At 35.2% G+C, this 16,077-nt stretch overlaps 2 protein-coding genes across 3 annotated transcripts; both read left to right on the top strand.

Moving 5' to 3' along the window:
* The first annotated feature begins 5,987 nt into the window (after nucleotides 1-5,987).
* LOC107678732 (B2 bradykinin receptor-like) lies at nucleotides 5,988-9,743 on the top strand. The gene is made up of 2 exons (XM_016474110.1): nucleotides 5,988-6,053; nucleotides 8,463-9,743. The coding sequence occupies exon 2, from the start codon at nucleotides 8,467-8,469 to the stop codon at nucleotides 9,541-9,543; it is 1,077 nt and encodes a 358-aa protein (XP_016329596.1). The 5' UTR covers nucleotides 5,988-6,053; nucleotides 8,463-8,466; the 3' UTR covers nucleotides 9,544-9,743.
* Nucleotides 9,744-12,450: 2,707 nt separating this feature from the next.
* On the top strand, nucleotides 12,451-15,230 carry LOC107678731 (B1 bradykinin receptor-like). Of its 2 annotated transcripts, XM_016474109.1 has the most exons (4): nucleotides 12,451-12,577; nucleotides 13,595-14,376; nucleotides 14,533-14,676; nucleotides 15,152-15,230. In XM_016474109.1, the coding sequence occupies exons 2-3, from the start codon at nucleotides 13,596-13,598 to the stop codon at nucleotides 14,673-14,675; spliced, it is 924 nt and encodes a 307-aa protein (XP_016329595.1). In that variant the 5' UTR covers nucleotides 12,451-12,577; nucleotide 13,595; the 3' UTR covers nucleotide 14,676; nucleotides 15,152-15,230. The 2 variants fall into 2 exon arrangements, with proteins under 2 accessions (XP_016329595.1, XP_016329594.1); XM_016474108.1 differs by having other exon boundaries at nucleotides 13,595-14,676.
* Nucleotides 15,231-16,077: the final 847 nt, after the last annotated feature.

Genomic DNA, 16,077 nt, shown 5'->3' with positions numbered 1-16,077 from the left:
CCATAGTGACCCCTAGAGGACGCAGTGTCTCGTTCCCTACTCAGGGAGCCATGGTTACATAAGTAACCTGAGACGTTATTAATACCCCTCATGTTGTCTTTTGTCTAGTTTTGTTGTTTATAACGACTGTTGGTGAGTTGTGTCCATGTCTATGTTCTTGTTTTGCCAAGTCATGTCTGTGTTTATTTGCTCACTTTTGGGATATAATAAAACTGCACATGGGTTCATCACAACTCGCCTAGGGACTCTAATATAACAACAATAGATAATTGTGTGTTATCTTCCCTTGTTTGCCCCAAACAAGTCACGTTTTATTTGTCTTGATTTATGTATATCGACCGAATAGAACAAATAATCATGACTGCTTTCAATTCTGCATCCTAAATCAAATGAAAATAAAATATCAAGCAAGTTGGGAAGAATATTGACAGTGCTGGCCTTATTGATTTATTTTTACTCCTAGATGCTTATTTTTGTATTTTTTGGTCCAGAAGTTGTAATTCAGCCAAAAAACGTCCTGAAGCTTTTAATTGTCTGGCCTTTTCATCTCATTATTTCCTCACAGGGTCTGTGACTTTCTGAACTGAACGTATTCATGCAAGAACAAACAAAAGCAGCAGTCAACAAAACCTAATGCACTAAAACAAAAATGAACTATATATTAAGCATTATTTATCTTGAGAGCATTTCTTACAATTAAACTGCTTTGTGCAACTCTGATCAGCTATACATGTAAACTGAATGTAAATTGAAACATTACAGGTAGGATACTACAGGCAAAAACATTTTTTCATGCACTGTGTAATGGGGCGAACGAGACGAGAGACGTGCGGATCCATCTGCAAAGCTTTTATTTAAAGGCGTGGTCATAAAACAGGCAAGGTTCAGACAATGGCAAACAGGTATATGAGGGCAAGACGAAGAGTAATCCAAAACGGGCGTGAGTCAGTCGGCAGCAAACGTTATCCAGAGGGCTTGACAAGAGGGGAAATCCAATAACACGAGCAATAGTCCAGGCAGGAGCAAACAGAGTCCGAACGGCGAGACAAAAGGGCAATCCGAGAAACACAGGCAGGAATCAGAACACGAGAAAACAGGCAAGGCAAGGCAAGACTAAGACTAAACAAGGAAAACTAGAAATGGCACCGTAGAGTAGCTATCGCTAGGTGAGTGATAGGCACTAAACAATACTCGGCAGTGAATGGCTGTTTGAGTGAGTGTTATATAGTGAATGTGTGATTGGTTAAAGCTGTGTGCAATCAGTGCAATGGATGATGGGATATGTAGTCCGGGATGACATGCAACAGTTTGTGTAGTGCGAGAGTCAATGTAATGGAAGGGTGACCTCTGGTGGCAAGCAGACGGAAGTTCAATGGACCGTATTCGTGACACACTGTTTAATTTGGCTTTTTATAACATGTTTCAGACTAGTGGAAAGAAAATATGCAACATACACATTTAAGTATTTATTTCATTGCACTTTCTCTATTTACAGCTGTAGATTTCTATTACAGCATATGTTTTTAGTTTTCATCTCCGCTTCAGCAGCACTTCCACACAAAACTTACAGTTTTACTTCTATGAAGGTTTTTACTGAGGGGTTTATTCATATATCATTCGCCTGGTTTTATACAACATTTCATTCCTAAAAACATAGCACTTCTTTCTGTCTGTTGACAGTATTTATTTTCTGATTTATGGAGTGATAAAAAGAGAAATTCAAAATCCGCTCTGTAAAAGCCTTTAACTCTAGTACGTCAACAAAATCAAAATCAAACAAGAATTTTGAACTTTTAGACTTTATCCAATGTTACATTTCAGAAAACTTGTAATACAGAAAGTTCACAAGTTTTAGTGTAATCAACCAACTGGAGAATGGTGATATAGTTTAGAAACAATTTTTATCCTCTTCATGTGTTAACACATTTGGTATGTGTGAAGTGTCCACGGTCTGAGCAGTGAAAGTGACCCATCAGTCCATCCAATAGGATGTTTACTTATGAACAAAACATCTCAGAATTTCCATCTGACATAACAGAATTTTGTCATTTTAACATGCTAACTCATATAAACATTTACACAACATGCTGACTGCGGTCAGTCATTGTGTTTATTAGCAAACCAAAGCACTTCAGCAACTGTGATCTGTGCTTGAAAATATGATTTCAAACTCTCTAAATCATTTCCATCTGCTCAAGTTGCCAAACATGTCCAGTATTTTCTGGACTCTCTTCACATATTGCTTTTGATGAAAGCACGCGTCTCTTACAATCCTGAGAATGTCATTAATATTGGCTCAATATATTGCAGTGATCTCAAACAAAACAAAGAATGAAATCTGGAGTTTAAATACCGGTTGCATTTACCTTCTTTACACATGCTGCTCAGAACGACTGCATTGCCTTCATAATCTTTCAATCAAAATGCAGTAACTCGCTTTCCTTTTCCACTAACATCATGATGACGGTATTGCAGGAAAAATTGCCAAACATGTTTTAGCTGATCACTGTTTCATGCTAAACTTGCCCCATCTTTAAAAATGATCTTCCATCTGACTCCATTCTAGTAAGTAACAGCCCTTTTCATGATCCAACCAATTCCCAATGGATAATCAAGCCTGGACCTGCATTTTTCTCTCATTGAACATCCTTTCTTGACTCATAAATTAATCAGACTTTGCAAGAAAAATTGGTTTTGAACTGCATTTCTATTTGACTAAGTGTCTTTCCCAAGGGAACAGTGTTGAATCTACATCCCAGAACTGAATCCACTGAACCACATCATTTCACCCAGACATTGTCCTATTTTCGGGAAAAAAATTGACACAAGCACCATTCAGATTCCTGCAGTATAGAATATGCATCCAAAACATGCTATTTTTGCATGCATGGCATACTTGGATGACCGAAACTACTGGTCAGAAGTTTGGAATTATTAAGATTTTTTTTTTTTTAATTTAAGATGTTTCTTCTTCTCACCAAAAAATACAGTAAAAACAGAAAAAAATTGTGAAATATTATTACAATTTAAAAGAACTGTTTTCTGTGAAAATCTGTTAAACTGTAATTTATTTCTGTGATCAAAGTCTTGACTCATAAATTAATCAGACTTTGCAAGAAAAATTGGTTTTGAACTGCATTTCTATTTGACTAAGTGTCTTTCCCAAGGGAACAGTGTTGAATCTACATCCCAGAACTGAATCCACTGAACCACATCATTTCACCCAGACATTGTCCTATTTTCGGGAAAAAAATTGACACAAGCACCATTCAGATTCCTGCAGTATAGAATATGCATCCAAAACATGCTATTTAAGAAAAATTGGTTTTGAACTGCATTTCTATTTGACTAAGTGTCTTTCCCAAGGGAACAGTGTTGAATCTACATCCCAGAACTGAATCCACTGAACCACATAATTTCACCGAGACATTGTCCTATTTTCGGGAAAAAAATTGACACAAGCACCATTCAGATTTCTGCAATATAGAATATGCATCCAAAACATGCTATTTTTGCATGCATGGCATACTTGGATGACCGAAACTACTGGTCAGAAGTTTGGAATTATTAAGATTTTTTTTTTTTAATTTAAGATGTTTCTTCTTCTCACCAAAAAATACAGCAAAAACAGAAAAAAATTGTGAAATATTATTACAATTTAAAAGAACTGTTTTCTGTGAAAATCTGTTAAACTGTCATTTACTCCAGTCTTCAGTGTCACATGATCTTCAGAAATCAGTATAATATGCTGATTTGCTGCTCAAGAAACATTTCTGGTTTGTTATCAGTGTTGCAAACAGTTGTCTCAGAGCACATTTTTGTGGAAATTAATATACTTTTATTTAGCAAGGATCCATTAAAGTGATTGAAAGAGAAGTGACAGTAAAGACATTTTTAAAGTTACAAAAGATTTTGAATAATCCTGTTCTTTTGAACTTTCTGTTCATCAAAGAATACTGAAAAATAAAATATTGCATATTTTACACAGAAATATTATGCAGCAAAATCTCCTAAAATGCAATGCACTAAACTTGACCTATTTCCTGCGTGACAAAAAATATCATCAATAGATCATAATATCATTCCCCCCCCCCCCTAATATCTACTTCTTGACTTACTATTTGATCAAACTGCCAAAAGCTAAGACATTTTTGTTCAAAATTGGATTAAAAATGCCAAACTTCTGTTTTTATGCCAAATGGATGTCCTCACCTGACAACAGCGCAGCATACTACTGTTTAAAATGCGTATCACTGCGTAATGCGTTCTGTTAAAATTATAGTACACACTATGTATGCAGTATGCTAGTATTCCTTTCCGAACATAGCAAACGAAATGTAATTACTTCAGAAAGCATAGTTACTGAACCACTATCAGAGATCCATTAGCATTAGTGTGACTTGCATTAGTAACGTCTGACAGCTGCATATTCTCAACAGAGCAATAAAACCACTAGTGTACAGTAAGTGTTCGGTAAGTGCTAAATGGCGCTCTCATTAGGGCCTATGAGACACTTTTGAGAAGTGAGTTTAATCTTGAGGTCCGTAAACTAACAGCTCAATAATGGTTTTGTGGTGTCTCCTTGCCTCCATTGTGATTTTTAAATGGAAATGACAGTGGAATTGATTCAAATAAACATTGAATGTTTCAGAGCCCCACACAAAGCAAACACTGAAACTCTTTCCCATCAGAGCTGAGGTTTCATTTTGAAGACAATAAAGTTCAGAACACCTCAGCAACCAACCATATTATGATTTTATTAAACCTTTTAGACAGTTGTTTCATAGGATTGTTAATCATTGATTCAGATGTTTTACAGAGGAATAGATTTAAAGAACCACCCAGCTAACGAAAATATGTTCTGAGAACATTTTGCTAACATTACCGTTAGGTTACAAATAACGATATTTCTGAATGTTCTCAGAACGTCCAGTTTTTAAATGTTTTTAAAAAGTTTTTTTCTCGGTGAACGTTAAGTGAACATTCCATTTTATCATTTTGCAAACGTTATGAGAATGTTACTTTTGACAACATTTTAAATACGTTAGAACGTTTCCAGAATGACGTTTAGATAATGTTTTTCTGCTAATGTTTTGAGAACATTCTTAAAGACCAGATAACTTTAAATGAACATTCTGTTAACATTACTTGATGAATGTTATTCTAAATTTTGAGAAAACCTTGTCAGAACATGAGAACATTCTCTGATAGCTGGTAAGATAATCAGCTTTATTGTGCATGTCTGTTATTAAAAGGAAAATGAAGAAACTACATTTTTACATGGTGTTCAGGAGGTTGTGGGTGGTTGCCAGTGTGTTGCTATGCTTTTGGATTTTTTTTTTACTCAGAAATTGCTAGTAAATCTCACAATTAGTTACAAAGAAACAGCAAGTAACATTATATTAAACATAAAATTGTGAAGAAGAAAGACTGAAATGGTATTGTATTGTAAAACTTACTCCAATAATCTGTCAATAAACTTCAAAAAGAGTCCCTGAGCCTAAAGAGATGCCTCAGTTTTAAACAGCAAGTGTAAAATATCAAATGCAAATGCAAAAACAGCAGATTGGTTTCTGGCACAGATTCATCACTCGAAAAATTCTCAATTTTCTATTTTCACCCCCATAATGATGTCAGCAGCAGCTGGGATGTTGGTGGATTTATAAACACACTTTTACGAGGTCATGACTTTATTTCTCTGATTCAGAGCATTAAAACTGACAAATAAACTGCCAAGCGAGATTAAAACCCATTAAAGAAAGACTTGAGGGGTCACAGACACCCCTAGACTCTGTCTCTGTCTGTATCTTGACCAATAAAGGGAAATATGCTGTGTTGTGTATTTGTTCGACTCCAGACGGCTGTTTCTGGGTTTTCCAGTAAAAACATGAGGGAAAAGCCGGAGGGTGGGGACCAGGTCTGACATCAGAGTAACGTGGATCCATTCTTTTAAGAGTCAGGCCATGCCGTGTGCTCACTAAAGCACGGCAAACAGGAAAGCGGCACATCTGCGGGAGAAACACACATCTGGATTCGCTTTTTGGAGGAGTGAGGTACGTACAGCACTGTTTCAATGACAAAACCATGTGTAGATGTCTGTCAAACGACGGGTCATTTTAACTGGATTTACCTACTGTGAGGATCAGATGTGTCCACTGCGCTGGAGAGCTTAAATTCTTGTGATTTAATTTTGATTTGCTCAAATGATAAAGAGCCAAAAAACTATTACAACATATTGGCTCAAAGGAATGTCCTGAAACAACATGTTCTGTTTCTACTGAAGTAGAAGAACAGGGGAAAAAAGAAAAAGTAAAGCTGAAGAGACAAGCAAAAGCAAGAGAAGTTTTAGCATTTTTAATTCTGTTTAAAACTGCATTACATATTTGGCAGATTTTTCTAAACGTATTAATCAAAATGTACATTATTGTCAGGTTAATCTGTATTTATTATTGATTGGTCTGAATGCCTGAAAAGAAAAAAAAGTGTCAGCTGTTAATATTGAATCATGTTTCTTCTTCACTTTTCAAATGCTTTTTGTGATATATTTGCATTATGCAAATCAACAATAAAGCGATAAATAGTGATGGTATATATGTTTTACTAACAATCCCAAGGTAAAGTACTAAAGCGGCTGACTGTTGCTATGGTTACCTCATTAGTGAACACAACTTGTGTTTCTGACTGTCAATTTAAATTTTACATATGCACGCTGACTAACTAGTAATGTATTTGTTTTTTCCACAAAAAAAAAAAAATGCATGAAATTGATCAAAAGTTTTTATTTGTTTTTTTTTTTTGTACATAGTATTTCTTAATTTTTATTTATTAGTTCAAGTTATTTTAGTACCTAAACTAAACAAAAATGAGAAATGTTGCCTTGGCAACTAGCTAAAATAAGTTTAAGATTTTAGTTTTATTTTATTTCAATTAAATGTTTATTTTATTTAAAGTATTTTTATAGTTTTTGTAGTATAAAACATTTTTAAATGGCAAAAATATTAAAAATAATCTACAACAAATATTTCAAAGTTTTAAATTAAAATGCATTAAATTAATGCATTAAATGCATTACAGCATTACAAAATAAAATGCACAAAAACAACAGAAAAGCTTGGATTAAGTTGATCAAAAGTGTCAGTAAAGACATTTATAACGTTACAAAAGATTTCTATGTCACATAAACGCTGTTCTTTTGAACTTTCTATTCATCAAAGAATCCTGAAAAATAAAATGTATCACGGTTTCCACAAAAATATTGTGCAGCACGACTGTTTTCAACATTGCTAATAATCAGAAATGTTTCTTGAGCAGCAAATTAGCATATTAGAATGATTTCTGAAGATCATGTGACACTGAAGACTGGAGTAATGATGCTGAAAATTCAGCTGCGCATCACAGAAATAAATTACATTTTATAATATATTCACATAGAAAACAGTTATTTTAAATTGTAATAATATTTCACTGTTTTTACGGTATTTTTGAGCAAATAAATGCAGCCGTGGCGAGCAGAAGAGACTTCTTTCAAAAACATTAAAAACCTTACTGACCCCAAACTTCTGCATGCTAGTGTATTAGTTCACACATTAATTAGTAGTTTCAGACAGTCCCATAATTCACATCCTGAGATAAACAGACAAAAATAAGACTTAGTGCTGGGGCCAGCTGCATAAACTTAGCCTCTAAGACAGTCTTGAGAACTAGTCTGACCAACTAGCAGTTAGCCAAAGGGCAATAAGTCTTATTTTTGGGATTCAGTTTAGACTAATCTAAGTTTATGTAACTGAATAAAAAAAAAAAACAGACCAGTCTTAAAGAAACCAAAAATTGATGACTAACTTCTAAGACTAGTCTAAACCTTTTAAAGGGGTCATATGATGCTTTTTTAAAGATCATTATTTTGTGTATTTGGTGTAACATTTCTGATTATTATCAATGTTGAAAACAGTCATGCTGCCTAATATTTTTGTGGAAACCGTGATACATTACCATTCAAAAGTTGGGGCTAACAAAATTACCCCGAACACTGCTAATAGGTATTCAAAGTGACGACACTTAAAGTTGCAAAATATTCTTTTGAACTTTCTATTCATCAAAGAATCCTGAAAAACAACATGCATGACTGTTTCCACAAAAATATGAAGCAGAACAACTGTTTTCAACACTAATAATAATCAGAAATGTTTCTCGAGCAGCAAATCAGCATATTAGAATGATTTCTGAAGATCATGTGACACTGAAGACTGGAGTAATGATGCTGAAAATACAGCTGCGTATCACAGAAATAAATTACATTTTAACATATAATACAATAGAAAACAATTATTTTAAATTATAATAATATTTCACAATATTACTGTTTTTAATGTATTTTTGATCAAATAAATGCAGCCTTGGGCAGCAGAAGAGACTTCCTTTAAAACGATTAAAAGTAAAAACTGACACTGAACATCTCTCCACAGAAACATGGAGAACGACATACAAGTAACAACATCATCCATCCTTTCCACAATCCCTACGGCCGTCTCCAGGAACAACCTCACCAACGACACCCAGTGTCCGCATTGGGAAGTGTGGGACTGGTTGTACATCATGCAGCCTGCTTACATGTTCATCATCTGTGTGCTGGGAATCCTGGGAAACGTCTTTGTCCTGCTGGTCTTCGGCCTGCATAAGAAAGCGTGTACGGTGGCGGAAATCTACTTGGGGAATCTGGCGGCTGCCGACCTCCTGTTGGTCTCGTGTTTGCCGTTCTGGGCCATCAACATTGCAGATGGGTTTAACTGGCGATTCGGCTCGCTCATGTGCCGACTAGTCAACACAGGCATCAAAATGAGCATGCTTTGCAGTATTTACTTACTAGTGTTGATTAGCGGCGACCGCTATGTCGCACTCGTCCACGCTTTGTCGCGTGGTAGAATGAGACGACCGCGGTACGCCAAGCTCAACTGCATCGCCGTCTGGTTTTTCGGATTAATCCTCAACTACCCAACGCTTCATTTCCGGGATACTCAATTCATCCCGGAGCTGAACATCACGGCTTGTATTCTGAACTATCCGAACCCCAACATTGGCCTCGCTTGCGACATTCTTCTCATCTTGCTAGGCTTCATCGTCCCATTTTTGGTGATCTCCTACTGCACTCTGAAGATCATCCGAGCTCTGCGCAAGCAGGTCATCGACCGCTTCAATGCGGAAAACACTGAAAGGAAAGCCACTGTCCTGGTGCTGGTGGTGCTGATGGTGTTTCTCTTGTGTTGGGTGCCGTTCCACCTCGTGACCCTCATGGATATCCTGATGCGCTTCGGTGTCTTCGGCGGATGTGACTTTTCATCCAGTCTGGACGTCTCCAATCAGATATTCACCTACTTGGCTTTGAGCAACAGCGTGTTGAACCCGATACTCTACGTGATCGTGGGCAAGAACTTCAGGAAGAAAGTCATAGAGCTGATGAAGCAGCTTAAGGAGAATAAAAATGATTCGACAAGCGGTTCTACAAGATCACAGCTCTCCTCAACCTTAAAGACCTTCACAACATATTAAGAACATTATGTATTAAATGTCCATAGGCACAAATTAAAATGATAATTTATAATGTTTGTTTGATGTACTATGCTGTAAAATGCTATTTCAGTCTTTCTATTTCACATTAAATTCAATGTTATTTTCCGTTTCTTCATAATTATGTCAAATTTACTAGCACATATCGAGTGAAAATTGTTTGCGTAAATCCTACATCAAATTTAAAGACCATCACAAAATATTAAGGCCATTATGTATAAAATGTCCATAGTTACACATTAAAGTTATCATTTATTTGTATGTTTAATATGTTAATTAATATGTTTAATATTATTTTGTTTGTTTAATATGTCATTTTGATGTGATTTTGAAATGTTGTAAATAAAAATGTACATTTTCATTTTATGTTTTGAGATGCCAAAAATCAGAAATGTCTGTGGTGTTTTTTTGGTAAAGAAAGTTTTTGTATATCTCTGATATTAATGGAATAATAGTAAAATACAGTCAAATCAGTGTTATTTTAGTATCACTGTGAAACTATTATATATAGTTTTTATTAATATTTTGAATTAGTTTTGTATTTTTATATTTTACGTTTTCATTTTAAGTTAAAGTTTTAGTCATTTAGTTTTGTGCTTTTGCCAATTTATTATTATTTTTTTATGGTTTTATTAACTTTTATTTAAATTTTTAATTTTAAGTAGCACAAATGGTTTTAATTTGAGTTAACTTCAGTATCCCAAATTAAGTACAATTACATTAAACATCACATTTATACTTAAAACTCAAGGTTGCACAGATGTTTCTTTGTCATTTTGGATAAAAGTGTGTGCTAAATAAATGTAAACATATATTTATCCTTACAAAATATTGCAGAGAATACAATGACACTACTGTGGTACTTGTTCAAAAAACATGGCAATATCATGGCACTTTGTGTCTGTGTAATGCATGTTAAATATCAGACAGAGACGGACAGACGGGGATTTCTGCAGACTGTGTCTGTTTGTTTCCGGTGTAAGAAAATGACTAGTTGGTTTTTAAAGAACAGACTTTCCAGTAATGACTCTTCACTCGTTCCTCTTTGTGTGTCTATGAATAACAACCTCCTAAATAGTGTTTTTCCAGCGATCTCTCAATGGCCAGACATGTTTTTCAGAGGACTGCGGTTGGTAACACAGAGTGGTGGGACCTTCATGATTGCGGATGGGTGGCTGTACTGTAATCTGACAGCATTCCCTCAACTAAAGCATATATTAGTGGTATAAATTCATCATAGTCTGTAAAACAAAACCTCCTTCTTTAAAAATAACATCTCTTGGCTGCATCGCCAGCGCTTCAAACATTTGCATGCAACACTTTAACCCCGTGGATTTTATTTTCAGCGGTATTTTTTACCTGTCTGAGGTGCAATATACAAATCCTGACTTGGACGTGTCCGGGAAAAACTGCACATATGGTCACCCTAGGTAAGGGGTTGAGTGAACTATCAGTTAGAAATGAGTTTTACTCTCAGAAATGTACAGTTCCACTTTTAGTAATGAGCCATGAGGTTCTGTAAACTTAAGCAAGGTCACTTATGTTCAGATTTAAGTCTTTAATCCAGATATGTTGGTTATTATATATATACAAAATACAATATATTCAGAGAATTGAAGAAACATAACAAAAAGTAATCACCCCATTGGTGACCTTAAACAATTTTTTTATTTTTATTTAACAAAACAAACAAAAAAAGTTTAAACTTTTTATTTCAGCTAGTTGCCAAGGCAACATTTCTAATTTAGTTTAACTTGATCAACAAAAACTAAAACTGAATTTAAAAAAATAAAATAAAAATTTAAAAAAACTACTAAAAATGACAAAAACACAAAACAAAATGACTAAAATATTAAAAAAGAAATTAAAACATTAAAAAAAGTATAAAATATGTTTGTTAAATAAAAACAAAACTAAAATATTAATAAAAGCTGTGATAGTATCTCAACTGTACTAAAATAACACTGGTTTAACAGCTCTGCAAAGTATACAGAATCTGATCTCATGTTGTCAACAGAACTGCACGGCTAACATCCAAGGTAAATAATCACTACTGACATTTCATAAATGCATTCCATATTAAATATAAAAAATATTACTCCTCAAAATATCAAGTGAAGACTAGTTGTGATAATGTTACTAGTATTAGTTATTCTGCCAGAGCATCACAACTAAGTTTTTGTGAATACAGAACTTATCTGACAGTTACAGTCATACAGTGTCTGCAGAAGCGGTTGACTCAGATCGCCCTCTGCGGTAGATATGCTGCATTACAAGTGTATGTTATATAGCTGAAACCTTTTACATCTATCTATCTATCTATCTATCTATCTTTGCCATTATATAATCTTTCTGACTGTCTGTCTCTCAATCCATATCTGTTTTTATCAATATATAATCTATTATCCACCTGCATAGCAATCGTTTTGCAACCATCCAGAATATCAATGTTTTTTTTGTTGTTTGTTTGTTTTTTTCTGATAGACTGTATGGCCTTCAAACCCTTCAAACTTCAAAATACTTCAAACTAAAAAACCTTCAAACTTAAAACTTTCAGGCTTTGTCAAGCCAATACCAAAGTTTGTCTTGACAAACATTTGTATCTAGTTATATGAGCTCATAAAAACCGCATGTATAATAAATACAGAAGACAAAAATGTCACACTGCTTCACTGCCATTTTTAGTATTAAATGTACTATTAGTATTATTTTATGATACTTTCTATGAAGGAAACAAGCAAATAAGTCCAGCAGCGCATCAGATTTTGGCACACAGACATTATGTTTGCATTACTCTGAAGTCTTCATCTGTCTCTCTTCAGTGGAGGGAAGAGAAAGTCTGAGTATAAACAGATTCAGGCTCAGCAGCCGCTCAATGGCTCTGGAGGAATGAGGCTGTAAAGACTGAGCTGTTCTCTGTCTCTTACTGAACGCTCCTTCTGCAAGAACAGGAAGATTGTGAGGTGAGGAGAAAGCCAGGAATATCAGTCCACCAGAAAAACACAGAAAACGTAAGGTAAGTATATACGATATATGATTCAAAGTGGCTTCAAGAAGTATTTTGGATGCTTCAGTCACAATTTCATCATTGCATTAGATCAGGTATAGACACAATTAATTGTGTTTTCATTTTCAACACTAGATCTATTTCTTTACCATTTCAAACCGAACAAACCTTTTTTTATTAAATGTTTTGCTTCTAAATTGTTTGTGCATTTTTTTTACAATAATGTCAAGTTAAATTCCCCCAAATTGGGAATCATGAGCTGATGAAAAGCTAGTAATTGATTAAATCAGAAAAATGTCAAATCAAAATTAATTTTAAAATAAAAACATTCAAAATAAAACTGTTAATAAAAAATATTACATGTTTTATTTGTTTACCTGTATGTCATGGGGCGATTAACCAACATCAGGGAATCATGAGCATGCATATGTGTTGTTTAATAATTTAAATAATAATTTTTATCTCGGGTGACTTCAAGAAAATATTTTAGATCAAAGTGGATTGGATGACAAAAAATCCCTTCAATAAATGACACGTTATAAAGCTAAGAGTCCTTTTTTTTTTTTTTTTTGAAGTATTTTTGGATTAGACCCCAAATCTGAACAAATGTACATCAGCAGAAGTAGGCTACATTTTTTTTAAATAGTTACACAAACTAAAGTTCTAAAACAGCGGTTCCCAAATTTAAATTATTATAAACTTAATACATTTCCATTTTGATATTTTATATCTAATGCAATCGCATTCACACATTGTAAAGTTAAATAATTTTTAGTGTCACTCTGGAATAGATGAGACACCAAATTTCGGATGTCAGTTCAGAAAGTTTATGATCACTGATATACTATTGTAATTTGTATTAAAAATTTTAATTAGTTTTTATATTTTCTGTTTTCATTGTAATTTAAAATTTAAGTTTTGTTGTGTTTTTGTAATTTTTATTCGTTTTTGAAAGCCTATATAGTTTTTTTATTCACTTTTATTTCAGTTTTAATTATTTTAGTAATTTGTTTTTTTATCTTCTAGGATGCAGCCAGAAGAGCTTGAGTCCTTGGCGACGCTTCAGCCTCCAAATGCATTCGTCACCCCAGCATACCTGGATTTTTTCAACTCAACAGAGTGGGATCTAGTCTACTCCATCATTCCACCGTACATCTTCACAGTGTGCTTGACAGGAATTGTGGGAAATTTTTTCGTACTGCTAGTGTTTCTGTTCCAGGGAAGCCGCTGGTCCGTGCCTGAGATCTATCTTGGTAATCTGGTGCTGGCTGACCTCCTCCTACTAGTCTGTCTGCCGTTTTGGGCCATGAACATCCTGAACTATTTCATGTGGTCTTACGGAGAGATCATGTGCAAGGTGGTCAACCTCTCCATCAACGTCAACATGTACACCAGCATCTACATGCTAGTGATGGTGAACGTGGACCGCTACCTCGCACTCGCCTTGACCATGAAGGCCATGTGGCTTCGTCGGAAATGCTACGCCAAATTCATTTGTGTCGTTCTTTGGCTGTTCGGTGTGGGAATGGGAGCTTCGACAGCCTGCATACGAAAACTGAAAGATATTCCAGGTCACCGAGCCGTCGAATGCCACCTGGATTATCCCAACACAAGTTGGAGACTCGCTCATCTTCTGCAGTTGAACCTGGTGGGCTTTGCTCTGCCGATCCTGGTCATCACGTTCTGCTGCGTCAATATCATCCGGGCTTTGAAGCGACGGAGACACATCGGTTATTGTGAGGACAGAAACGACAAGAAGGCTACGGCCCTGGTGTGCGCCGTCACCCTGCTCTTCCTCATCTGCTGGGGTCCGTTTCACTTCGTGACTTTGCTAGACTTACTCTGTGATCTAAAGGTTTTGGATGAGAATGAGTGGTCTCACTTTCTAAACATCGGAAGCCAGTTTTCTGTGTACCTTGCATTCTCAAACAGCTGCCTCAATCCGGTGCTGTATGTTTGCTCAGGAAAGTATTTCAAGAGGAAAGTCAGCAGCATCTATAACAGAAGAAAACGCTCCTTGGATGCGACTGCTCTACAGCGGACTGTTTTAACCTCTACGACAACCGCCAGTCAAATCAAGCCTGTTGTGTTATATGAGAAAGACTAGTGTAAGATTTTCACAACACAGCCATGATCTTGATCATGATCACAAACATCAAATTGTGTTTCCAGTATTGTTGCAATTATCAGGGTTGCCACTCTTTGTGACCAAACAAATTTCCGTAATATTTCTCAATTATATAAATCAATAATTTTAGGAATTAATTAAATTTTTACCCAATTAGCTTATTAGATTTGTTATATTAAATACATTAATTAATTAATTAATTAACTATATAATATGTGACCTTGGACCACAAAACCTCATTTTGACCCATACAATGTATTTTTGGCTATTGCTACAAATATACCCGTGCTACTTATGACTGGTTTTCTGGTCAAGGGTCATATATATATATTACAGAAAAATGTAATGTAATATATTAAAGAAAAATTAATTTTATGCATTAAAGGGGTTGTGAATTCAGAAATTTTTGATATATAAGAGATCATCGTGCTAAAAGAATGTCCTGTGTGTTTCAGAACTGAAAACGTCGTTGTTACTGAAATAAAAGCTTTTATTGACAGCAGGCCCAGCGAAAGCCAGATCCTGGAATGTGCCACCTATGACATAATAGATAGGTTAAACTCCGCCTCCACAGAAGAAGATCACCGCCTAATTCTGTAGCCCCGCCCACTGATTCAGATCGAGCAACCAAGCGATAAACATGCTGTTAAAGATTGCAAAATATTGTGCAGTGCCTGGTTGTGGAAGAACACAGTCACTGCATAACCTTCCTTCAAATATTAGGAATGTGTGGTTGAAATACAGAGTTCTGGCATGAAACTCTAGATGGCGCAGTCCGATAGGTCTAACTCAATCTGGCCTAATGACATCATCACATGGCACAGCTGACTGGTTCTCTTCTGTATCGGTAGCCAATGAGCTCGCTGCTCAACTTTCAAATGCGATTAGTGCTGGCAGTAGCAATTGCAGCTTGCTTCAGAAACCCTCCTCCTTCCCCAGCTCCACCTGTATAGATCTGCTACGAGGTGATTCATGTACGATATATGGGGGTTATTCATATGTGTTATATGTGCAGCAGCAATATTTCTTACATGCTCACAGCAGCATGTTGTGGATGTATATAAATAAAATTGCATGACAAAGAAATAAGAATAATAATTAATCATCATCATCTCATATTCACACTTTTAAAAAATCCCTGATTTTCTAAGATGATTTTTGTTTGTTTTCTAAGATGATTTTTTTGTTTGATTGTTGTTTTTTTACCCGATTAACTCTACTTGGCATACGTAGGAAAATAAATAATTTATAGATTTATAGATTTTATACTTTTCCTTGGCTTTTCTAAACCTAAAAAAAAAAAACAGATGGCTGAATTATGGCAGGCTGCTAAGTTAATTCTGAAGTGAAAGTATGGTTTGCTGTTCACTCTTAACATAAA

Source organism: Sinocyclocheilus anshuiensis, unplaced genomic scaffold (assembly GCF_001515605.1).
Source record: "Sinocyclocheilus anshuiensis isolate Anshui unplaced genomic scaffold, SAMN03320099.WGS_v1.1 scaffold208, whole genome shotgun sequence".
NCBI lineage: Eukaryota > Metazoa > Chordata > Actinopteri > Cypriniformes > Cyprinidae > Sinocyclocheilus > Sinocyclocheilus anshuiensis.
The sequence above is the reverse complement of the archived record's forward strand: the minus strand, read 5'-3'. Positions and strand labels throughout refer to the sequence as shown.

Bases quoted from the DNA above. Each gene is read 5' to 3' on its own strand.
- LOC107678732 (XM_016474110.1), top strand. From the start codon at position 8,467: ATGGAGAACGACATACAAGTAACAACATCATCCATCCTTTCCACAATC.
- LOC107678731 (XM_016474108.1), top strand. From the start codon at position 13,596: ATGCAGCCAGAAGAGCTTGAGTCCTTGGCGACGCTTCAGCCTCCAAAT.